This window comes from Suricata suricatta, chromosome 2 (assembly GCF_006229205.1).
Source record: "Suricata suricatta isolate VVHF042 chromosome 2, meerkat_22Aug2017_6uvM2_HiC, whole genome shotgun sequence".
Lineage (NCBI taxonomy): Eukaryota > Metazoa > Chordata > Mammalia > Carnivora > Herpestidae > Suricata > Suricata suricatta.
Window position 1 is genome coordinate 109,313,311 of NC_043701.1, and position 24,789 is coordinate 109,338,099.

The following is a 24,789-nucleotide window of genomic DNA, read 5'->3' on the forward strand; positions in this document are numbered from 1 at the left end:
CAACCTACGCTTTGTGACTGCAGACAGATCAGTCATCTCCTCTTCTCAGTTTTCTCCTAAAACGGGTTAGGAATCGGACCTACCTTCTGGTGCTGCCTGGAGACGGCGGAGCCCGCAGCCTCACGGTGGCGGAGGTCATTCCAAGAAACCAGCCCCGCTACGTCTCTCCTCTCTCTGTTCTCCACAAGCCAGACTCTCCTAAGAGGAAACATTTCAAAGGCGGCAGAGGGGAGGGAGGGAACAAGCAAAGAAAGATCGCAGAAACATTTAATTCACATTTTCTGCAGTCTGGTGGGTACGACAGGTTATTAGGACGGCGCTCGAAATCAAAGCCGCACCTGGACGATCTCCAGCTGGGCTGTACACCCACCTGCGGCGCGTCTGGGACTGTGATGTCGCAGCAGCGAATCACCTCCTGGAGCCCGTGGGGCCGCCTGCGTGCGGTGGTGACCGGCCTGCACTTTGCTTCTAGCCAGAGGGGACGCTGGCAGAGATGGAAACGGCTGCCCTTCCTTACTCACAGGGGCACCTCGGTCAAGTCCAAAAATCCGGCGGTGTTTCATATACACCCAGAGCTGACAAGTACTGAGTAATTCACAACGTTCTCGTGTCAGCATGTTTGACGTAAATTTCAAAGCTGAAAACTGTTGGTATTCTGGCTGATCCTCCTGATCATCGAAGAATCAACACAGGAGAAACATTCAAATTTTATCAGTTTTAATGTATAGTATTTCTAACTTATACAGATACCACTTAAGGGGGAAAAAAAAACCATGCCACTGAAGGAAGGAATTATTTTCCTTTTATTTATTGTCACTACTTCATCAGCCAGTACAATCATTTCTGTCAGTTATATTCTCAGGTGACGAGAGGAGGACAGGATGTGGGAGGAGTCACCAGCCATGTGTTTCTGTGGCGCACTCGGTGCTCGCCCTGACAAGGGGTCTGTGACTTAGAAAAACAGCTTATGTCACCAAGATCACACAGTATCACCAGGCACACAAAACAGAGGTTCCTACACGTACAGACCATTTAGGAGATACACACGTACACAAAAATGTAGGCTGCCTCCCCACCCCCAATCCAATTTGCAGTAAAATAAAGTTACATAAATTTCAGCTTAAGAATACTTCATTTGTTTATTTTCTTGGTAGTGAAAACATCCATGAAAACCTTGAAAAGAACTTTGGATCCTAACCTTTCAATGTCCTAGAATTCACTCTAATATATAAATTTTTTCTAAGCTTGAAACAAATCACATAAAGGAAAAAAAGCAATAAATGGAAATGACCAAGGATTTTCTCCAGTCAACAGAATTTAAATTAACAGTTTTATCTTTAACTGAGGCAACAGTAAAGTAACATTACCAAAGCAGTTTTTAAACTTACAGTAATACAAAGTGCAAACTTTCACATTTTCTTAAACTCTGAAGAACACTAAGAATAATTCCTATTAATTTACAAACAAGATCACTTAGATACTCCCTTTTTACCTTAAGGTCCCCCTCTCCCACCGCATAGTACTTACATTCCTAAGAGTGAAAAGGAAAAGTGGAGGAGGCCCTCTAGTCAAGCCGCCTGTTTTATTGGACTGAACAAAGAAACAAAGTCACCACCATCAACAACAAAAAACCCCTGGGTCTATAAAGGTTAGAAACTGGGTAAGAAAATAGTTAACCAGTGAGACCTTACTCCTCCGTCAGCCATATCCCCCCAAGGGATGACTGAGGATTTTTACAAGAGGGGTGAGCCAACTAAACACAATCTCAAATACGCCACGAAGTCATCAGTGAACACATTTCAGACTCTGGCAGGTGAGAGGTGGGTTTAAGGGCACTTGCTTCATAAAAGACGGAAGGAGTCTACAGAGCAATCGGAGGTTCTGTCCTCGCATTACTTCTACTCTCATGCTTCCTTCCAAGTTAATCATTCTATCTCTAACAGCTTTTAAAAGAATATTTTAAAGATTAAGGATATTTAAACCCCAGCTTCAGAAAATAAGCTGAGGACTTGGGAGTCATTTGTTGGTGCAAGTCCCCCAAGGTATACAGTGGACGGCAAGGAAGGGAGGGGGCGGGGGCGGGGGGGGGGTCATGGAGCCTTGAACTCCTCTACCTGCTTGCATGGCCCACTGAAGATGTTCAGGATGAGAGGGGATTGCATAGATTGTATTCTAAAATAAAATCCTTTAAAAATGCTTCACAGAGTAAATTTTGTGTATATAATGGTTGAAGCTCGAGTCACAGATCCGTATAAGCCCGTTCAAATTTTATCAAGGCAAAACAAGTATTTATGCAACTTTTCTGTTTTCTCAACATGAATAAAAATTTTGTAACTGGAGTAGGGACTCAGAAAGACAAAGTCTAAAGAAATGGGCACGTAGCACAGGTTCTAGGGGAAGACCCTCGGGGGGCCGCCCATGACACACACATGTGGGGTCCAGCCGGGCAGCTAGCACAGGGGACAGTACTTTTTCACCTTGACTGACGCAGGGCCTGTAACCAAAACAGCAACAACAGCAGCAACTAAAAATCTTAAATAAAAGCCAGGGAAACGGCAGCGGAAGTCCGGGGGATGGGGTCCTTACACTGGCAGTGCCATTCATCACTGCGACGCCTCCGTTACAGGGGCGCCGCGCGGAGCTTCGCGAGGCTCATCCAAACATGTGTACGAGATCACGGATAAACTTTATCACTGATCTTCGCTCTAAGCAACATTTGTTCTCTAGCTCTCCTTTTCCAGAATGGACTGCTAACAGTGTTATCAGGATGGTCATTTAAGTTGGACAACTGGAAACCACGGATAAGAGAATAAGAACAAAACCAGTTCTAAACAAACAATAGCAGAATATTCAACAGATGGAAACATGAAATTAAACACAGAATTAGTATAACTTACATGTTTTAAAAGCATATACTTCATTTATAAATAGCTCTAATTGACAATCTATTAAGAATCATAAATATTCAAGTGAACATTTGAATTTTCTCTTTAAGAGTTCAGAATTCTTTCTTCAAGTCTTTGAAGATTAGTCTTCTTCTGCTGAGTGTCCAAGATTAACAGGCTTCACACAGTCATGTTATGTCTCTCAGTAGACATAGAAAAGCCTTTATTACCTACTGTGTTGTAGTAAGACTTTAAAATTCTGTAACTCTCTTATACTTGTAGAAAGCCTAGAGAAGGAAAAAAACATTAGGACAGTTAACGTGTGCACATATTTCAAATCACTGATACTGTGATATGAGCTATAATTTGAAAGCTAAACACAAAATAAAAAAAGTAAACAACACTGAACAATGAAACTTCCATTTCCCAATGACTTTGCTGTAATTAATTATTACATACACAGGGGTATCGATCTTGGCTTAGAAGGGGCAAAGGGAGACGTTACTCACTAACAGATTCTACATTAATGACAGGAACAGTGATGTGAATAACTCATCACAACAAAGAATCTCAAATCACTTACAGTTGGTCTTATAAATTCATTCTGTACCTTCCTCTCCAGATGTCCAGTCCTTCCCCGTCATTCCCCAAACATGCTACGGATGACCCTTGAACACAGGTTTGAACTGCACGGGGCCACTTACACACAGATATTTTTTGACAAATATGGTTCTGTGAATGTATTTTCTCTTATGATTTGCTTAATAACCCTCTCTTCTCTCCAGCTGATTTTATTGTAAGATTATAGTACATCATACATATACCATATGCAATAGGTGTTAATGACTGCTTACGCTATCTGCAAGGCTTTACTGATCAACAGTAGATTATTATGTTACAACTTTGGGGAATCCAGTTATTCATGGATTTTTGTTCACATGGGGGTACTATTAGCCCCACAAGATAAAGATGGTTTATTTATCTCCTGGTGAGTAACTGTGCCCTATGCCCATCAATACTGAAGGTGTTCAATAAGCAATTATTGAATCGGTTACTGAATGCATGCATGCTTCTGGGTCCAGGCCCAAAAATTCTGGAATGGGAACCCCAAGAATACTTCCATAAGGTCAGTTACCCTTATGTGCAATCCTGGGTTGACAGGATAAAGGTCTCGTTTTTCTTTCTGTAATATAAGATGATGTAGTGTGCAGTATTAGTGTCTTTCTTTAAGCACTTAAGTTTTTGTTTCATATTTTTATCTAAATTTTTTTGGTAACGTTTATGTATCTTTGAGATAAAGATAGAGTGCAAGCTGGGGAGACAGTGTTATCTCTTTGAGAGAAACAGACTGGGGAGCGGCAGAGAGAGAGGGAGACCCAGAATCTGAAGCAGGCTCCAGGCTCTGAGCTGTCAGCACAGAGCCGATGTGGGGCCCGAACCTACGAATCTTGAGATCATAACCTGAGCTGAAGTTGGACACTTAACCAACTGAGCCACCCAGGGGCTCCTCAGTCCATTTAAGTGGTAAATGACTTCATGCTACACTAACACATAAAATTATTATGTTGCACCTTGGGGAGGGTGTGCATTAGTTGTTCATAAGCAAATTAGCAGTTTTCTCCGTCTGACGGCCTATTCAATGTGGCTTTAGCTCCGGGCGCCCAGCACCACATTGCTGTCACGTGATACCAGTGAGCAGGGGCACACGGTGAGCATGATCTTCAGTTCTGGCCACTGAATCCTGGAAAATGTGGTTTCTTGATCTTGAATATTCTGCAAATATCTTTCCTAGATGAACAGCCATTTTCTGCTAGCTTCAACATCTGTATCAAATGGCTTACCTTCCAACAAACATGCAGCTACAGCCTTAATATACCTGCTGGGTATTACAGTATCCTAGAGGCGCCTCTGAAAGAGAAGCAGCAGGTAGACACAGGTGCGCCCGTGCCCTCCTGCGTGAGAAGGGGGCAGATGTCTCTCGGGTGATACACTGTGAGGTCTGGGACTCGTCCCCACAGACGCGGTGACGTCCCTGGCAGTGCTGGTCAGTTTGTGGTCTCCGGGTGAAAGGGAATCCCTGTGGGTAATCTGTGGGACCCTGGAGTTGTGCGATCCTCTGCCTTCTGCGTCTAAGTCAGACCTTGGCACCCTTTTTCATTCTGAACACACCTCCTGCTCGTTACTCAGCTCTCTATTCTTTAGTTTGCATCTTGGTTTCTTAACCAGGTTTTCATATGGATTTTGACAGATTTTTTTTGAAATACATACTTTAAGGTACCGCTTATGATTTCACACATTTATTTTAATAATCATATACTGTTTTCTGATAACTAAAAACTGTTTCAATCCTTTCATATTATGAGGATTAGAGTAAGAATTCATTTTCTACCAATTCATACCTTGCGAGCATCTTGCAAGAGTATAAAGACAACATTGTTGAGACTCTAGAGAACACGGACTTTTTGAGAGGCCATATGCTCATGGGATGTGATGGAACTCATCATTAGCTGGGTGGCCCTGAAAAATTACTTGATTTATTTGAGCCTCCGTTTTCCTCAAATAGGACATCAAGGTTAATTTTATCTACCTTGTAGAATTTTTTCACGATGACAGAGTATGTGTGTGATGTGCTCAGGACATTGCCCGGCATAACCTGAGCTTTTGATAGAAGAAAACAAGGGGCACCTGGGTGGCTTAGTCGCTTTCGCGTCCGACTTCACCTTAGGCGGTGATCTCACCGTTCGGGAGTTTGAGCCCCACACCGGGCTCTGGGCTGCCAGCGTGGGGGCCGCTTCGGGCCCTCTATCCCTCCTCTCTGCCCCCACCCCCGCTCTTGGGTGTGCTCCCGCGTGCGCGCTCTCTCTCAACAATAAACATTTAAGAAACCAATGGACTGATAATCAGGTAAAAGATATGATGAAGAGATCCTATAACAATTATTAAGAAAAACTGTAGCATTCTTTAAGGAAAAAGTAAATGTACAGGATCCATAGGAATTAAAAAAAAAATAAAGCTCAACTAAGATTGAGAGGAGACTGGCTAAGTCAACTGCGGTGTGTCCTTGTAACAGAATACTGGAATTTATTTAAAAGAGAGACAAGTCAAGAAACAGACTCTTAACTATAAGAGAACAAACTGATGGTCACCAGAGGGGAGGGGACAGACGGATGGGTTAAATAGTGATGGGGTGAAGGAGGGCACTTGTCGTGAGGAGCACAGGGAGATGTACCAAGTGTGGAGTCACTGTAGGACACAGCTGAGATAGAACACTGTTGTTAACTATACGGAACTAAAAACATAATACAAAATAAGATCATGCTTACGTATTTGAAAGTTGCTAAGAAAGTAAACTTTAAAGCTTGTCACCAGAACAAGAATTCTGTAACTGTGTGGTGATGGATGTTAATAATCTTACTGTGGTAAATATTCCACAGCACCATTATGTTGGGCACCTAAAACTAACATCATCCTATATTTTCTTCTTAAAAAATAATCCTACTATATGGCAATGAGAAAGAATGAAATCTGGCCATTTGTAGCAAAGTGGATGGACCTCGAGGGTGTCATGCTAAGCGAAATAAGTCAGGCAGAGAAGGATAGATACCATGTTTGCACTCATAGGTCTAACAGGAGAATAGGAGAAACCTAATGGAGGATCATAGAGAGGGGAAGGGGGAAAGAGAGTTGGGGAGAGAGAGGGACACAAACCATGAGAGACTATTGAATGCTGAAAACGAACCAAGGGCTTAAGGGGGAGGGGGAGGGGAGAAGGGAGTGATGGTCATGGTGCGGGGGGCACTTGTGGGGAGTTATATGGAAACTATTATATATTATTTGGAAACCAATTTGACAATAAACTATTCTAAAAAATAATAATCCTTATGAAAGAAATGTAATAATATTGAGAAATGATTATAAAACAATGCCAAGTGAAACAGAAGAGGAAAATACACAAAAAATATGCTTTTAGCACTTTCAACAATAGCCAAATTATGGAAAGAGCCCAAAAGTCCATTAACTGAGGAATGGATAAAGAGGATGTGGTTTATATATACAATGGAATACTACTCAGCGATGTAGAAGAATGAAGTCCTCCCATTTGCAACACCATGGATGGAACTGGAGGGTACTGTGCTAAGAAAAATAAGTAAACAAAGATCACATGTTTTCACTGATACGTGGATTTGAGAAACTTAACAGAGGACCATGGGGGAAGGGAAGGGAAAAAAGCTACAAACTGGGAGGGATCTAAACCCTAAGACTCTTAAATACAGAGAACTATCTCCTGTTTTGTCTTACTCACAGGCCTAAGTGGGTGAACCAAGTTTTCCATCAATCACTAATTACTGATGTCCTATGTCCTATGTCTTATGCCTGAAATCCCAACCTACAGAATCACCTTTAAATACACAGGAGATCTTCTAAGATGGGGAAGGGACGATTTATTTTTAATTTAACGGCCCCTTTTAACATAAAAATGCATGTTAAAATCTAAGAAATAATCTCTGTATCATGCAGTTCCCTATTTTTTAAAAACAATTCTTCCTTGACTGGACTTTGAACTTTCCGGGGCAGCACGGTTTCCTTTTCTCTTATGTGCCAGGAGGCTTTTCCTTCTGCCGTGAATCCCGGTATTCTGTTCACTGGTAATGCAGGCCTCTCAGGGCAGAATTTAAATTCTGTTTGAAACCATCTGTGCGCAAACCAAAAGCGAACTCTATCTCTGTGCCGGGAGAACAGGGTAAGGATGGATAAAGGGAGGGACGCCCGGGTGGCTCAGTCGGTTAAGCATCTGACTTCGGCTGAGGTCATGATCTCATGGTTCATGGGTTCAAGCCCCGCATCGGGCTCTGTGCTGACAGCTCAGAGCCTGGAGCCTGCTTCAGATTCTGTCTCCCCCTCTCTCTCTGCCCCTCCCCTGCTCATGCTCTGTCTCTTAATAATAAATAAAAATGTTAAAAAAATAAAAATAAAAAAGAACGAACGAAGGGAAAATGGCTCCTCAGCTTAGGAAGGAAAAAGCAGTGAGAAGGTGTCGTCCCCTTCTCTCACCACAACAACCCAGCTCTCCTTCCCGTGCTCCTGCTGCCGTGCGCGAGCAGGCCACGGCCCGCTGAAGGACATGTTCTCGGGAGAGTGTCTGCCCCAGGACGCCGAGAAGGCGATTGGACTTTACTAATTTTTCCTGGACCCGCACAGACCCCGGACTGTGAGGACACGGAATTCCTTCCCTTTGTCAACCAAGCAAAGCAAGCGAACTGCTTCAGCAGAGATGGTGACCCAGGCAGGCCTCGCTGTGAAAACCGTTCTTACCTCCCGAAAGCATTCAGAAGAGCAACTATTTCCTGTCGGGTGAGTTGGAAGCCTTTAGATGGGCTGTTCTCCGGAAGCTTTTGGATTTCCTTTTCAGAGAATAGGATCTTCAGGGCGGTTCCTAAGCCCTGAGTCTAAAGAAAATAGTTACATGTTAACAACTAAATTCCTGTAATAATAATTATTACAAAGGTTGAAAGGAATACGCAGTCATTGTGATGAGTCAAGAAATTCATACGAACTGAACTTTTCCCCAAAATGTTACACTGCAAATTACAGTTTCTCCTTCCTCACACATTATGCATATGATAAATGTATCTAAACTGTTAAGGAACCTGAATAGTTTTAACACTGTTGGACATAAATTACTAAAATGCCTTTTTTTAACCTAGAAAATATCACATTAGGATAACAGTGTACAATAGGTAACCTTGAAAGCAATCTTTATGGCCCCTAGCAATTCAAAATGTAGAAACGATTAGTGAGAACTCACTTAAAAATTTATCAATTATTAGACCTAGAGAAAAAGAAAAATCTGATTTCAGTGTACCCTCCATGAAAATAGTGCTTTCTCTGATTTTTCCAGGACTTATCATCATATTTGTAAATAAAGAAGATAAAATATCAAACAATCCTTTTCACACTGAATAGAGAAATGGGCCTGATTGGCAGAACATGTCTTTTATGTGGGTTCGAGCCCCATATGAGGCTCTGTGCTGACAGCTCAGAGCCTGGAACCTGCTTCGGATTCTGTGTCTCTCCCTCTCTGCCCCTTCCCTGCTCACACTGTATATATATATATATATATATATATGTGTGTGTGTGTGTGTGTGTGTGTGTGTGTGTCTCTCTCTCTCTCTCTCTCTCAAAAATAAACATAAAAAAATGAATCTGAGATTGTACCAATAGAAACAAATACAATAAAACCCAAACATTAACACAGGAGAGACATTCTTACACATATGGCACAGACTTAATATATTCATCTTTTCCATCAGAGCAGAAAAGCCACACTTTAGATCCTGCAACTTCCCAGTCGGAAAATTTAAGATTAGTAATAGTTTTAAAACAGAAGACAAAACACAAACCTGCAATTTCCCCCACAATCTGCATTTGTCACATCCAACACAGTCCATTATACGGGAGATATTCTTGAAGTGTAAGCGGAACTCCTCCTAACATGCAGAACATATTTTTATGCTCATTAGAGGCTTAAACTCAAACTGCATTTGTCTGAATTCTAGGAAATAAAAGTACTGAAGCTTATTAATGAGGAGTTCCTCAACAATGAAGAAAAACCTCTGCATTTGTATGGCATAACACCGTGCATCAAACTAACCACAGAAATTTATACAAGTCATTCCACGTGTTAACTCGAACGTTTTATCGAGGTGCTACTTTGTGCAAAGGAACGCACTGGGGGAGAAACGAAAGTAAATGGAAGGTGGGTTTTACTCTGAAGGAACGTCACTGCTGCCTCCATTGGCATCTGCACACACCAGGGATAAATATCCATTACGTTTGGCTGATTTGTCACGTATTGCTTGCGTGAGGCCTCATCAGAAAGCCGGCCTTAGACCAGTGATCCATTTTCATCCTTCCCCTTGGAACCACCATGCCCTGTAACGGGCGCTCCATCAGCACCGAGGACCCCGGGGCTGGGTCAGGGTGTGGGCGCACAGCCCCCGCATTTGCTAGTCAGCCTCTGCAGGGACACTGCCTACCCAATCCGATCTGTGTTTCCTATGCAGGAGAGACGATAAATCACAGTTTCTAGGACTCTAAGGCCAGTCTCCTCAGGAGGCTAATGCTAGTTAAGAGAGTTTCCTCATCTTTCGCATTTGGCAAACGTAGAAAATAAATTTCATTTTATTGTATGAAGCTAGAGGCAAGCGGCCTGAAAACTCTGGCCACCAGAAGCCCTGTCCGGCTGCACAAAGGGCTCCCAAGAAGCAGTATCTGGGCCACAAGACAACAGAAAGAACACGAGGCCTCTGCTCTCCATTCCCACGTAATTCGTGTTTTTAGCAGCAGAGGGAAAAGTGAACTGAAGTTCTCCTTTACACACCTTTGAGAAACAGCAAACACAATTTCCAGCAATTTCTAGTTAAAAGCTAGCTCCTTTCTGTCACCTTCCTCCTCCACGAAAAGACCCAGTTACCCAAAAATACAACATTTGTATGAATACTTACAAAATACATAGCATTACAAAAACAAATTAACATATTAAATACTGCAACAGCAACATGCCCCTAAAATAATCATCAAACAAAACCACCTTTCCAAAACCGTTGTGACTAAGATACTTCCTTTCAGAAGCCCCAAGAAGGCCTTACCAGAGAGAAGCATCACTCGGGGCTAATTTAGTAGTTCTTGTAGTGCACCTACAACCACAGCATCTCCGGGCCAAATGTGTTTCGGAATTTTCCAGATTTCAGAAATGTAGTACATATAAGATTCATTTTGAAACACCCCACCAGAGTGTGTGGCAAAGCCTAGTAATCAAATACATTAATGTTTCTGTTGCAAAATGTAAGGATAGTCATACACAGCGGAATTTTTAAAAACCACTACAAATACTCATGTATCAGTTCCGGTCAGGTTCTGCTAACAAATTAATTTGCACCAAACAGAAGAAAAACGTTTCCATGTTTGGAGCTTTCTGGATTTCAGAACTGCTTACAAAGGACTGTGGAGCTACCACAGTAGAGTACCAGAAGACTATTTGCCAGTTCCCTTCAGATTATCTGTATGAACATCTTAAGGGTACAATATATTCCTTAATATACTGTAAGCAAATGAAAACAAAGAGCACCTATCATGAAGTCTGATAAGGCTCCTAAAATACAGTCTCCTGCTGAGATCCTAGGTTAGCAGGTAATTTTTTGCCTTTTAGGTTAGTCCATAAAGGCAAAAATGTAATAGTTCCAGAAACCGGACCATTCCAGAAGATATTCCAGTAAATAAATTTTAGGAATATATAGTATTTATTGTCTTCAAAATGGCTAACAGTTCATGATTTTTAGATTCAAAACAATAAGGCATGCTGTGATTTTAAAGTAAGAAAACTTGCTCCCAGGTAAGACCTTTGAAAAGACCTTTACGTTTACAAAGGTTCCATATTCACTGGTCAGAGTTACAAGAGTGGAGTCACTGAGGGTTGGCCAGACCAGAAAGGAGGCAAGGGAACTGAAAAGTCTAGAGAAGGGGCTTTCTGTGTCATCTGTAGTAAAATCCAATCAGATCAACTTCAACAGGATGGAGAACTGGACAGGAAGAGTTCAGATGGACGAGATTAAAACACAGCCAGTAAACTGCTCCCCACCCTCTCCCCCAATCTAGAACTTGTTACCTTTAATGACTTGGCCCCCTTTTTGTCACCTGCAAACATGGATTTCTCGTCAAAGTGCATGGGAAAGGACCTGGTGAAATGACAAGACTGTAAGTTACAGATGAAAATTCAAGTACTACATAGTGGAGCTCGAGCAGAATTTTCCAGGCCTTGTACAAACACTTACAATTCATAATGCACACATGTGTAAACTTCAGTAACACAGGAAGGTGGCAAACAGCTCACATGTAAACTACTCCATAGAAGAGTAAAGCAATATAAAAATGGCTCTGTAATTTATAAGACTAATGTTTTAAAGATATTATATGATAAAAAATAATTCAAGAAAGGAGTTTAAAAGCAATTTATGTGAAACATGTGCAACACTCTCTTAAAAAGGGTTTTAAAACAATGCAGAAGTTAAACACTTGTTAATCCAACTTTGCTTCATACTGGTTTTAACAACCAGTGAACTCAAATTTTACTAACTCAGCATTTTTAAAAGGGGGTGTGTTCTAGAAGGTAAAGCTAACATGCCCTCAGGTATCTACCTTCATGCTAACACACTCCTAGCAGCATCTGGAAGAAAACAAAACAGGCAGAATACATTAAAATAGCATTAAACTCAGACACGACATAAAACGTGAAGTTGGGTTTGAAAATACAGGCTATTCTCAAGTGTGTGTGGTCTGCTCTGCGGCTCTGCTGTCCTACTGAGCTGCTGCTTTCTCACTTCTAACCCTCCCTCTTCCAAACCGACTTCCGGGAATCAGTTTCTCTTGTATTTTGAGCACTACCTCACTCATATTCAGAGTGCAGGACTGCAGATCGCTGCTCAATTCTCACCTTGTATCTTGAAAGATATTCAGGAGAAGGGTTTTTGTGTCCGCATCTTCTTCTACATTTCCAGTGTAAAGATCGACAATTGAGCGCTCAAAATAGGGGGCGACCTTTGACAAAGCTCGAAGCTCGATTAAGTATAAAAAGTACAGATTCTTAAGCCTTCTTGGACCTTCTCCCTTAGTTTCCACAGGGTCAAAGCGGCGTTTAAATTCTTTCATATTGGGTCCCCAGCTAGGTTTACCCCAGGTTTCTAGAGAGAAAGAGAAACACATAGCGTACCTTTAGTAAGTACATTTTTTTCTCTATAGAAAATATATATCCCCCCTGCAACAATTTTTACACTAATAGAAGGCAAGATTTTTACGTAAAGTTGGGATTACCTTCCAAAAGATAATTTGCACACAGATGTAAATTGATACTAGCATGAAGTCCTGATATAAGCTTATAAAAGACTCTCTTCTCCAGGCACAAACCTGTTCAGAAAAAAATTGAAAAAGAAATCATATCCATTTAGATAACGGAAATACTGAATCGAGAAGATTTAGCACACAGGCTTATTTTTAAAGTTCAAGGAAATTAAAAATAATCAAGGAATAACCTAAAATGATTAGATCAAGAATTTCTCACTAGAAGATTCTGACTTCAGAATGGAGTTAGGAGTATGATAACTTAATGCAGAACGAGACAGGGAATGTTGGGCTCTGGAGGTCCACGCAGCACGGATGGACTTGCCAAGTTCCCACATTACCCAGAAAGCAGTGGCCACAGACATTTCAGGAGTTGGGCTAAATTGAAGCAAATATAGTTATAAAGTCACTGCTTTGGCTTAACAATAACTCCTTTTCTTTTTCCCTTCCCTGTGGATGTCGTTCCTTTGATGTACTTGGTTGGGGAGGAAGATGACACTGCGGCCCATTTCTCTCCTTCCTCCAGAGTCTTTAGTGTCTTACCGATCCTCCACCCCTAGGCCTCTCCAGTCCCACTGGACCATAACAGATCCTGGAAAACAGTGATCCAGGCATTTCAACCAAGAAGAATAAATAGGTCACTATATACTCTGTGAGTAGAATCATATCAGATGGAGTGCAGGAATAGGATGGAAGATGACTTTATGTAGTGTTCTTAAGACGCACACACTTAAGAGGTCAAGATAATTCCACTACCCTACCCCACCCCTACCTCCACTTCACTCTTAGTACAAGAGTGATACGCATTGTGGATATACTTAATGCCACTAAATCTAAAATACTTGAGATGGTAAATTTTATGTTATGCATATTTAAATGGTAAATTTTAAAAAGTTTTAGAATAGATAAAAATGCAAAAACCCAGATTTTAAGAATCCACTAAATGTAGAGCTTTTTCCTTCTCTTGTGATTTCCTTCTCTTACCATCCAACAGAATTTTTTTTGTTTTTGTCATTTTTGGTTTTTGTTTCTTTTTAAACTCTCCCTGTGGAGAAAAAATGAGCTTCAACAGTGGGAAGGAAGAAATAACCTCCTTTGTAAACTGAGGGATTTTTTAAATGTAAGAGTATGCATGCAGCTTACTTTGCATTTTCCCCAAGGTGTTTTAGATCTTCAATTTACCCTATATTCTACTATATATGGCTGTGAAGCAAGTAGCTTCTACTAGGAAAATACAATTCTTTCGAGATCTCATTCCCTAATTTAGAATTCTTGCTAGAATATTCCCATTGTCATGGATGGAGACCAAAAAGTAGAAATTAAGTTCTTTCTTGCAGCTTCCTCCTAAAAGTATACGTCCAAGTTTGAATGCTCATGGAAACAAGGGTTATAAACATCATGAACAAGTTTGATAAAATATTATACACTAACCTCTCTGCTAGTAAAACTTTTAATCAAATCGGTTACCAAGTAGCAAAATCATCATACTTGAAGTTTACTTTCTTTTCCTCCTACCCTACCTCTCTAAGCAGTGCTTACAGCCAGTAAAAGGTCTAAAGACCAGAGAAGGGAAAGCAGGAAAAGCAAAGCTTGTGAAAACTCATAAGCCTAAAAAGAAGAACACAGGTAAGAAGACAATTCTAATTTCAGAGGTCTCAGAGCCCCTTACTTGGAATGAGGATGGGCGATAAGTGAGGAGCAAGGAGTAGAAATGTCTTTCCATAAACTGAAAATCAGGTAACTTTAAGCAAAATGGTAATAATAAAAGATGTGCCAATGGAGTGGACCAGCAAGACACACAGCACACTCTGCGGGAAAGTGCTGGGCACCTCTACCCGGCCTGCAGTCTGCTGCCAGTCGAGACAAGGCCTTCACTGCCAGACCATGCAGAAATGTCTGCAAAAGTTGATTTACAAAGGCAAAGTTTGCCAACCTCTATTCCTAACAATACAGAGCCAATCCAACTATCCAATTGAGAGAATGGTTCTCTTCCTTTTGGATTGAATTTCATTCATCTTCAACAAGTGAATCACAGGAAACTGATACAGAATTTCTTCTCTCACAAAAGGGTTGGATTTACTCTAAAAGTATTATTTGATATTTGGACATTGTTTAGTGATTTTCAAAGGCATTTTTTACAGGCATCACCGACACTGTGGGTAGTAGGTGATGGCCTACTGAATGGCCATTGTTGATCTCATGCCCCAGATGAGAAAACTAGATCTCAGAAAAGCTGAGTCAGTTGCCTATAAATAGGATTGTTCTCTGAAGTCATGTATCAATATTCTGGGACTCCCATCAGTAGGACACTAGAAAAGTGGCTAATGAAGAACACTCTAGAATTCAATATTGCCCATCAATTTCATTCTCATCCTACATTATCAATATTCAGTGTCCCTCACCACCTCTTTTAAACCCAAATACTACTTTCCACAATTTATATCTTTGGAATACAAGCTAATGAAATAAAATTAAGAAATCTTCCTCCACATAAGCCATGTATCAATATAATTCCCAGTAGTATTGGCACATCAATAATATCCACCTTAATACTGGCCAATACACACAAATACTTCATTACAAAAGAGAAATCAGGGGGCGCATGGGTGGCTCAGTCAGTTGAGTGTCCGACTTTGACTCAAATCACCATCTCGTGGTTTGTGAGCTCGAGCCCCACACTGGGCTTGCTGTCAGCACAGAGCCCACTGGAGATCCTCTATCTCCCTCTCTCTGCCCCTCCCCTGCTTGCACTCTCTATTAAAAAAATAAACATTTAAAAATAAATGAAGACATAAAAATAAAAAAGAGAAATCATGTTCACAAGGTAACATCACCAGTTAGCAAATATAAAATAAAGTACTTAGTTTAACTCTGCAGAGTTCCTCTATGGTTATGCTTTCCTGTATCATTCAACTTGTTTATCTTTCTTTGGTACATTTTAACTTTTGCTTTCAGAAATTAGTGACAATTTGGCAAATATTTAAAAAGCACCATATACCCAGTTTTTAACTCGTTGTTAAAATCCTAGAATGCTTCAGCTTTCCATTAAGAGCATTTATATTTTCAACACCAGAAAACATAAGAATGCAAAGTATCTACTGGGATCTATACTGCTTTATTCTTTAATTTCATAAGTTTATATTAATAGGCGTAAACATGGTTTAAAATCTCCTGAAATCAAATATACCTTCCTTCATTTTCATATATATATAAAAAGTACTTCCTTCCCCAAAGAAGGTCTCTATCTACAAAGTAAATTTGCAAAATGGTTACTAGAAAAGCAGTCTGGATGAGTGGTATAAATCGAATGAAAATAACGCTGAGGAGTCAGTTTTGAAAACCCGAGGACAGTCTCTGCTTTGTATGTTTCCCTAATGCTGATTATTTTTAGTGGACCAATAGCCTCAAATTTTTCAAATAATATATCCTAAAATACAACAACCTGAAATATGTTATTTTCTTTCAAACACTGTCAAAATTAATTGTCTAGGTAATGAATCCTGGACTTACTAAAATATATTCAATAAATCCATACATTTTTTTATAGGAGACCAAATAAATTTAAAATGCAGACATGTAAGTTTACCTTCTAGCCATGTGTAGAATGATTCTCCTTTAAAAAGAAACAAAGACACACAGAATTGGGTTAAAATATTTTAAACAGTCATTTACAAATCAGAATAAATTAAGTGTACAAAGTATTTCCTATGACAGATTACGGAACATCTCTAGAAATGGCCACTGTTCATTGTGAAGTAGAAAAACAGGCATATGATTTTAGAAAATAAAGCCCCCAAGTAATTTAAGTAACTGTGGGACAATTTTCTTATAAATGATACTTCACGAAGTAAAATTTTTAAGAAAACTTTTCAGTCAAAATATTATGTAATCTTATTCATTAGAAGGCTTAACCATCCCTAAGTATGGAGTTGAAAGAGTTCAACAATCTTAAATTTGCTTTGGATGGTAACAGTTATATAGTGCCTTAAAAATTCTAGAAAAAAAACCACAGCGAATTATAATACAAAAATCAAATTAGTAACTATTCCATTTCTTCCTGAGCAGTAAAGCTAGATCCAGTCAAGCCTGATCTACTAAATTTCAGGAGGTAATTTTAAAGTCCCTTAATTTTTAAATGATTTTTCAGAAACATCAATGCCTAGAATACGGAGGGACCTGACTTACCTGTGTACTAATGTTAAAAGAGCTATTTCTAGATCAATGTTATTCTGACTGGAAAAAGAAAAAATGGCATCAATCTAGTTCATCAAAATAGACTTTGTGAGTTACCTATCTTTATTTTACCTGAGAAAAGCAAAGCAGAAGAAAAACTCAACACACAGATGAGCTGAGCAAGGGGTCAAGGGATAAATTAGATGGTGGGGAATAACTTTCTCTCCTGAGAGTCTTCACACTTCGCAAAACCACACAACATGATCCCACAGATGAACTTACTCAACACATTCTGCCTAAGGACAGTCATCATAATCTCATCTTGTTTACTTAAGAAACCTCAAATGCTATCAGAAACAGTTGAGCTCCCAGAATTGTCAATAATCTGGCCTCTACCCCTCTTCCGAACTTAAACTACTTCTACATGAAGTCTTCCCTGCTGCTTCCCTGCTTCTCCAAACATGTGTGAGTCTTCCCTTTTCAACTCCTCAGTCCACGGTATTTCCTCCTAACAGCACACAGGATCCAATTTCTATCAGCCTACATCTGTCCCATTACTCAAAACTCATCTCAAATGCCACTTCCTCCACTAAGCCTCCAGATCAGTGGGATAGGATCGGTCCCACCTCTGAAGAGCTAGGTCGCTTACTGTTTTATTATGTACGTGCAGCCCTTCTTTGCCATTGTTTATGTTAGTGCTGGTCATTCCTGCTACCTACCGTCAGCTTCTGGAAGGCATGGTCTTTTACACATCTTTCTATCCTGCACAATGCTCACCACTTCCTTGAGCACTGAGAAGTAAACATCCATTTGAAATAACTATTTTGACTGGGGGCAATTTATGACCTACATTCACTTGGTAACTTGGAGTAATCAATTGCTGATAAGTTACTATTCATCAGATTAAGTATTATTATAACAGAGATTATAAATTACAAAGACAATAAAATCATAAGACAGACTATCTGGTAAAACTATCTTAACTTCTCTCCATTTCTTCAGAACATATTCAAATAGGTTACAATAACCAGAAAATGGGGAACTTGGAATGTAATCCTGGTTTCTACACTAAACATTTAAGATGGAATTTGATGTTTTTTAAACATGGGGTAAATTTATATTATAAAACATTTATTTTTGTCACCATTCATTGGTAGATATTTCTGAAAAAATAGGATAAACATTTTCTTTTGAATAGAGAGAAAAATTAAATTTTGATCACTAAAAACATTTCCTCTACCCTTGAGGCAAACCCAAACATAAAAGTTTTAACTCACCATCATCTTCTCCTAAAAGAGAAAATAATAAACAGGATTTTAGAAAATGTCTTGCATAGTTCAGATTTTAAACCTATTTACTTTAACTAACATCAGATTAAAACTTTCTGTGGGTTAAACTATTAGTTATACTATGAACCTTGGTCACCGTGTAGTCATCCTGCAAATTAGACTTCTTAATAAGAACGAAGGCCAAAAAGTACAAGATTTTCACAGATGTTTTACAATAAATATTTGAAAGCCTCTAGGGGCCCATCCAACTTCAGCTCAGGTCATGATCTCACAAGTTTGTGGGTTTAAGCCCCACATCGGGCTCTGTGCTGACAGCTCAGAGCCTGGAGCCTGCTTTGGATTCTGTCTCCTTCCCTCTCTGCCCCTCCCCCACTCACACTCTGTCTCTCAAAAATAAACATAAAAATTAAAAAACAAAGAAAGAAAGCAAGCCTCTGAAAATACTCCTGAAGATCACTAGTTCAATAATTAACAAATGGACACGGTTGCTCCCTTCGTCCTGTGTGCACAACCCACTCTGAACGTTAGTTTCCATGCTGGACCTGTCTCTTTCCAGGCACTGCTGGGCACGCACACACCTTAGTAAGGGGCCTGCCCAAACTCTCATCAGGGAAAGCCTCACTGCAGGGCTGCAGAGCCGCCCGGACACGAAGAGGCGGCCAGAAGGTTGGGGCTCTAGGGACCCACAGCAGCTCTGCCTTTGCCAGCTTTGGACGTGGCATTCTGACCACAGTTTCATTTTCGGAAGGAAAGGTCTGCTGTGGAAAAGCTGCTGCAAAGCTGGCTGTACAAGCGTGCGGTGGGGACGGCTGAGGAGCTGAGGAAGGACCCTAGTGGCTGCAACGGAGATGGTGTTCAAAAAGCATCAGCCAGAGCTACTCAATTACTGCATGGACCCCTCACCTGGCAGCTGGCACCCCCCTCCCCTCACCTGGTCCCATCTCCCCTCTCTTGGTTCTGTTTTCTTTCCCCCCTTTTTTCTGCCTCTGTCTTTTCCTATGTGGTTCTCGCCTTCCTCTCATCCTTCCAGTGGTCTCACATCTCTAATTTATCATAAAATGGAAGTGAAGTATTTCCTAGGATGGGATGGTTTTGTTAAATGAACTATCTTTTCTGCTTTAGAGGTTAGTGATCCGGGGGCACCTGTGTGGCTCAGTTGGTTAAGCGTCTTGACTCTTGACTTCAGCTCAGGTCATGATCGCAACAGTTTGTGAGGTTGAGCCCCGTGTCAGGCTCTGCACTAAGCAGGGAGTTGGCTTGTGATTCTCTCTTCCTCTCTCACTGCCTCTCCCTCCTCCCACCCAAATAAATAAATATTTAAAAAAGTAAGTGATCATATTACTCAGCCATAAAGGAGAGGAAACCTTGTCACTGGTGACAACATGGATGAACTCTGAGGCTATTCTGCCGAGTGGAAGAAAGAAGTCCGAGAAGGACAGATCATGTTCCATCTCTCTTACATGTGGAATCTACAAACAAAACTCCCCAAGCGCACAGGTTGAGAGAGCAGATGGGGTGGCTGCCAGGGGCAGGGGTAGGGAGTGGTCGAAATGGGTGAAGGTGGTCAAAAGGTACCTACTTCCAGGTATGAAATAAGTCTTGGAGATTTAATGAACAGCTTATCAATTACAGTTAATAACACTGTGTTGCATATTTGAAAGGTGGTAAGAATGTAGATTTTAAAAGTTTTCATCACAAGAATAAAAATTCTATAAGTCCATATGGTCACAGATATTAACTAGACTTACTATGGTGATCATTTTGCAATATATACAAATATGTAAACACTGTTGAATACCTGAAACTAACATAATGTTATGTCAATTATACCTCAATTTTTAAAAATGTTTTAATGCCAGTCCTAAAGAAAAAAATACCTAAGTGATCATAGAAAAGGTCTGGAAGAATGCCTTTCAAGCTGTGTACTATGGAAGAGTGTGCGGACCAGGGTCGGCGTGGGGGGGAGCCTTCTCTTTTTACTTTATATAACTTCTGTGTTTCCACTTTTATAACAAATTATAAGGTCAAAGTGGCAAAACAGAAAAAGCATGAGAAGCCACACACACCTTTTTCATGATCCAATTCCCTTCTCCCGGCAGTGTCAGAATGAATTTGGAGAAGAACACTGGCTACGTTGTAAAAGAGTACCTAAAAGCAGTCCCTTCAGTCAACCTTTAAAGTCACTGGCTCTCAGAGATGCCTTAAAGATACAAATCTAGACCAGGAAATTCAAGTTGTTAAATCAATCCTGGTCTAAGAAAACATCAAAACTGCAAGTCAATTACAGAGTTGCTAACAGGATTTGGCTCCTTGTTAAGAACAGACTGAAGATGTGCCCAGCAGTTTTACACTGATTAACTTCCAACGGTCTACAGCAATGCTGTCCCATAGATATACAACACGAGCCACATGTGTAATTTAAAGTTTTTTCTAATAAAAAGTGCTAGTAACGTTTTTTCCAATACCCACGTTTTAAAAAGTAAAAAGTATACATGCACCACAATTGTACATTATGTGAGGCAAGAGTTAAAGCAGTCCTATCGAAAGAATAAAGTTCTGTTTAATGGCAAGAATATTTTACACTGCTTCCATTTTAAAATGTAAACAAATTAAGTAAAATGACAAACCAGTTTCTACACCAGTCACAATTCAAGTGCTCGATACAGCCCCGTTTGTCAAGTGGTGACCTTGGACGGTGCAGGTTGAGAGCAATGCTCTTAACTTTCTGACTCCTACACCTTTAGAACTCAAATGTGGTGCACGGCCCAGCAAGCTGCCCGGGCATCACCTGGGCGCGTGCTAGAATCTGGGCCTTACCCAAGACCAACAGAGTCAGCACCGGCATCTACACAGGGTCCGGGGGGACTTCGTATGCACACCTGAGAAGCACGTCGTGAGCCACTGGCTCTCAAACTTGCCTGCGCACTAGAACCAGCTGACGGTTAAAAAAAAAAAAAACAAAAACCAACACCTGGGGCTAATCCCAAAGATTCTGACTTAACTTGGTACAGGACAGGGTCTGGGAATGCAGATTTTTCAGAGTTCCCCAGGAAACCTCTGGTATATATGCATCACTCATACATTCTGATTTAGTTCACACAGAACTCCTACTTTAGGGCCTGGCACATATCAGGCACTCAATAAATGTCAGTAATTAAAAGATGTAGAAATACTGAGATTCAATTATGGACCAATCTTATACTTTTTTTCTGATGTTTATTCATTTTGAGAGAGAGAGAGAGAGACAAGGGGGGAAAGGAGCAGAGGAGGGGGACAGGGAGAGGGAGACAGGGAAACCAAGCAGGCTCCGCACTGTAAGGGCTCAATCCCACAACCCGTGAGGTCATGACCTGAGCAGAGATCACGAGTCAGATGCTTAGCCAACTGAGCCACGCAGGCGCCCCATGAACTAATCTTATACTTCTGATCACTCAAATTAAGAAAAACATAAAATAGTTGAAAATTTACTCAAAGTTTGTTTAGTTACCAAGACATTTTATAGATAATCTTTTAAAAAGCATGAAAATGTATGAAACACCCACCTCGGCTAGGTGCCAGAGGATTTAAAGGACGATAAACAGATCGAGGCCTGAAAAAGCAAGTGTGAAACTCAAACACAAAATGGTTTGATTTTTTTATGTCATTTCCCCCCGCAGAACCATAGCCCTCTTCCTCCATCCTCCCTTTAGCCATTTCCCCTCCAATTACTTGAAACAGTTTTCTTCGTAGATGCTGTTCCACACTCTCCACGCAGAGGACCCTTTATAGCCAGTGTAACGCTCTGGGTTCAGCAACAGGTCAACATACTGTGCAGCTGGGGATCGCTCATCTGAACAAGACACAATTCATAAAAACCACCTCTATGTCACCAGTTACTGAAATGTCACATTGTAACGCAAGCAGAACTACCCAAAGATTACAGAAAGGCTACACTTTTCAAGTCATCTCCAACTTAAATGGTAGAATGGTTAGCACACTCGTGACTATACTTGACCCAGGATAACTTACACTTGAGAGAGAGGAAAAAACAACTCCTCCCTTCCCTTTGAACACTTGATACGCTCTTCGGTAACAGAACACGCCACGCATCACCTTTTCAGAGTTATTTATCATTCTTAAGTTTTAACCACTCAGGATCGAAATGACCTAACAGAATATAACCTGTTCTAGTATTTTGATTTCTTCCCTATGCATACACCCACCTACATACATGCTTGACTTATGAAATAAATGGCCTAATAACTCTGATTCAAATTTGGTCATTTACAGAGTTGCACAATGCTCTGATTTCAAAAAATGCACATAATTTATTTTTACTACTATTAACACACTGAAGTGCTTTTTTCCTCTTAAGCCCAAACCTAATAGGTACAACTTAAAGAACTTAAGACATTTAAAATTAAACATTTTTTGTGTTGAAATCCAAATGAGTATTTACTAGATCTCCACTATTTGGACATTTTAGTAGAGATCTCTGCGAGATACAAAAGATAAAGCAAAATGGTCTTATTAAGGCTTCCATTCTGGGTAGAAAAGGGAAATATCTGCCTTCATTCCTGTAGAAAAATTATATTATGCCTTACAAATGTATCATTCATAACACATGTAAGCTTCAGTGCTATATATGTGGACACAGATGTATTTCTTTATTTGTATGTTTACTCCCTTTTGGTGTCATGAGATCAAATCAATATACGGGCACTGACTTAAACAGTGGCCAAACACAGTCATTAAAATACAGCCCCTCTTCTTTTCATTACCTGTCAGCCAACAATATTCATCGACCATTCAGTGACCACAGACAGAGATTCTCTATATAACCATTAAGAGGAAAATGGCATCCTAATCCATACCATCCAAGAACTACTGGGCTTTTGTAAGGAAGTAGGAAGAATACAAAGATAACTACAACTTGTCATTACTAAATGAGTTATGTCTAACGTATAGACCAGAGAAACATGAATTAAAGAATACACTCTCTACTTCTATCCCTAACATTATACAGATCTTCCACTAAACAAGCTAAGACACAGAAGAGAGGTAATTTAATAGATGGATGAACAGAAACTGCCCAAAGGCATAGATGGATTCAAGATTTTAAAAATAACTTTAAAAATCTTCATTAAAAGATATTCAAATTATGAAGTTATTCAAAGTGCGACTTTATAGGGAAGTATAAACAAAAGTTTTACAATACACCAGTTTTTTATAACTTTTTAATTTCTTTGAATTGTTCATGATTAAACTCATTTGCAAAACTGATTTGATTATATATAAGCTTCACAAATACTATTAAACATCATAAACATCTATATCCATGGGCATATACATACGTACACATGTATAAAGAATGTGTGCATCTGAGCCTACACATTTGTAGGCTCATCTACAAATGTACATAATGGACTATTAACCTCCTGACCCAACAAAAGCAACTAACCAACCAGTAAGGAAAAAACAAAAAGGATTCAGATACTAAAGTACAATGATTTAAAATGTACTTAGGGGCACGGCACGTGGGTGGCTCAGTTAGTTGAGCATCTGACTCTTGATTTGGCTCAGGTCATGATCTCAGGATTGGGGAGACAGAGCTCCGTGTCAGGCTGTGCTAACAGCACAGACCTGTTTGGGATTCTTTCTCTCCCTCTCTCTCTGCCTCGCCCCAGCTCACGTGCTCTCTCCCTCCCTTTCTGTTGCTCTCTGAAAAATAAACTTAAAAAATGTATGCTAAGGCAGTGACAAATCACAAGTATAAAGTCAATTATATCAATGCTTAATATTTACATTCTCAATGTTCTTAATGTATATTCCCTTAAATTAAATCAACAGTGGTTTTAAAGTTCTTAGTACTTTTTCAAATCATGAAAAAGTAGGTCTTATTAACGTACAGAATGGGGTTAGCAAACTGCAACCCAAAGGCCACATCTAGTCTACTGTGTACTTTTGGGAGGAGAGTTTGGTGGGAACACGAGTCGTGTTCATTTGCTGATTTACACTATTAGGACAGAGCTGAGTACTTGTGACAAAAACCACATGGTCCATAAAGACTAAAATATTTACATTAAGTCCACTTATAGAAGAAAACGTCGGTCACCCCCTGACCTGTACTGCCAAGAACTTCATGACGTCTAGATGGGCGGGGGCAGCTCATACAGGTTGAATTCCTCCTAGAAACACACAAGTGTTGGCACCCCAAGCTAGTGCGCAGCCTTTTTGCTTATGGACATGGATAAAACATAACATTGTATACTCAGGATTGAGCCTACAACCCTCCATCACCAGCTCGATCCCAGATTGCCAGTAATGCACGGTTACGGTGTGCTCAGTTGAAGAGAATCCACAGTTCATAAAGTCCCCAAGTAATTTTGATACACGGCCAGATTTAGAAACTACTGTTTTAAACATTTTAAATCTGTGTCGCATTTAAATTAACTTTTTAATGGGAAAACAAAAGTAAAACTCCCACTATTTCAGTTATTCCATGCAGCAAGCATGTAGCGAGCAACGCTTGTCCAGGCCCTGGGGTGCAGTGGGCCAGAGGAGTTGTC

At 40.2% G+C, this 24,789-nt stretch overlaps 1 protein-coding gene across 1 annotated transcript in view; it reads right to left on the reverse strand.

The window, feature by feature from the left end:
- Nucleotides 1-2,898: 2,898 nt before the first annotated feature.
- The window catches only part of ERO1B (endoplasmic reticulum oxidoreductase 1 beta), a 55,000-nt gene continuing 33,109 nt past the window's right edge, over nucleotides 2,899-24,789 (reverse strand). The window contains exons 7-16 of the mRNA XM_029931638.1: nucleotides 21,950-22,070; nucleotides 21,784-21,830; nucleotides 18,230-18,241; nucleotides 16,366-16,392; nucleotides 12,753-12,845; nucleotides 12,376-12,622; nucleotides 11,551-11,620; nucleotides 9,287-9,373; nucleotides 8,199-8,332; nucleotides 2,899-3,172 (exon numbers count right to left, since the gene is read on the reverse strand). Of these exons, the coding sequence (XP_029787498.1) occupies nucleotides 3,112-3,172; nucleotides 8,199-8,332; nucleotides 9,287-9,373; nucleotides 11,551-11,620; nucleotides 12,376-12,622; nucleotides 12,753-12,845; nucleotides 16,366-16,392; nucleotides 18,230-18,241; nucleotides 21,784-21,830; nucleotides 21,950-22,070 (899 nt within the window). The 3' untranslated portion in view covers nucleotides 2,899-3,111. The remainder of the gene's footprint in view (nucleotides 3,173-8,198; nucleotides 8,333-9,286; nucleotides 9,374-11,550; nucleotides 11,621-12,375; nucleotides 12,623-12,752; nucleotides 12,846-16,365; nucleotides 16,393-18,229; nucleotides 18,242-21,783; nucleotides 21,831-21,949; nucleotides 22,071-24,789) is intronic.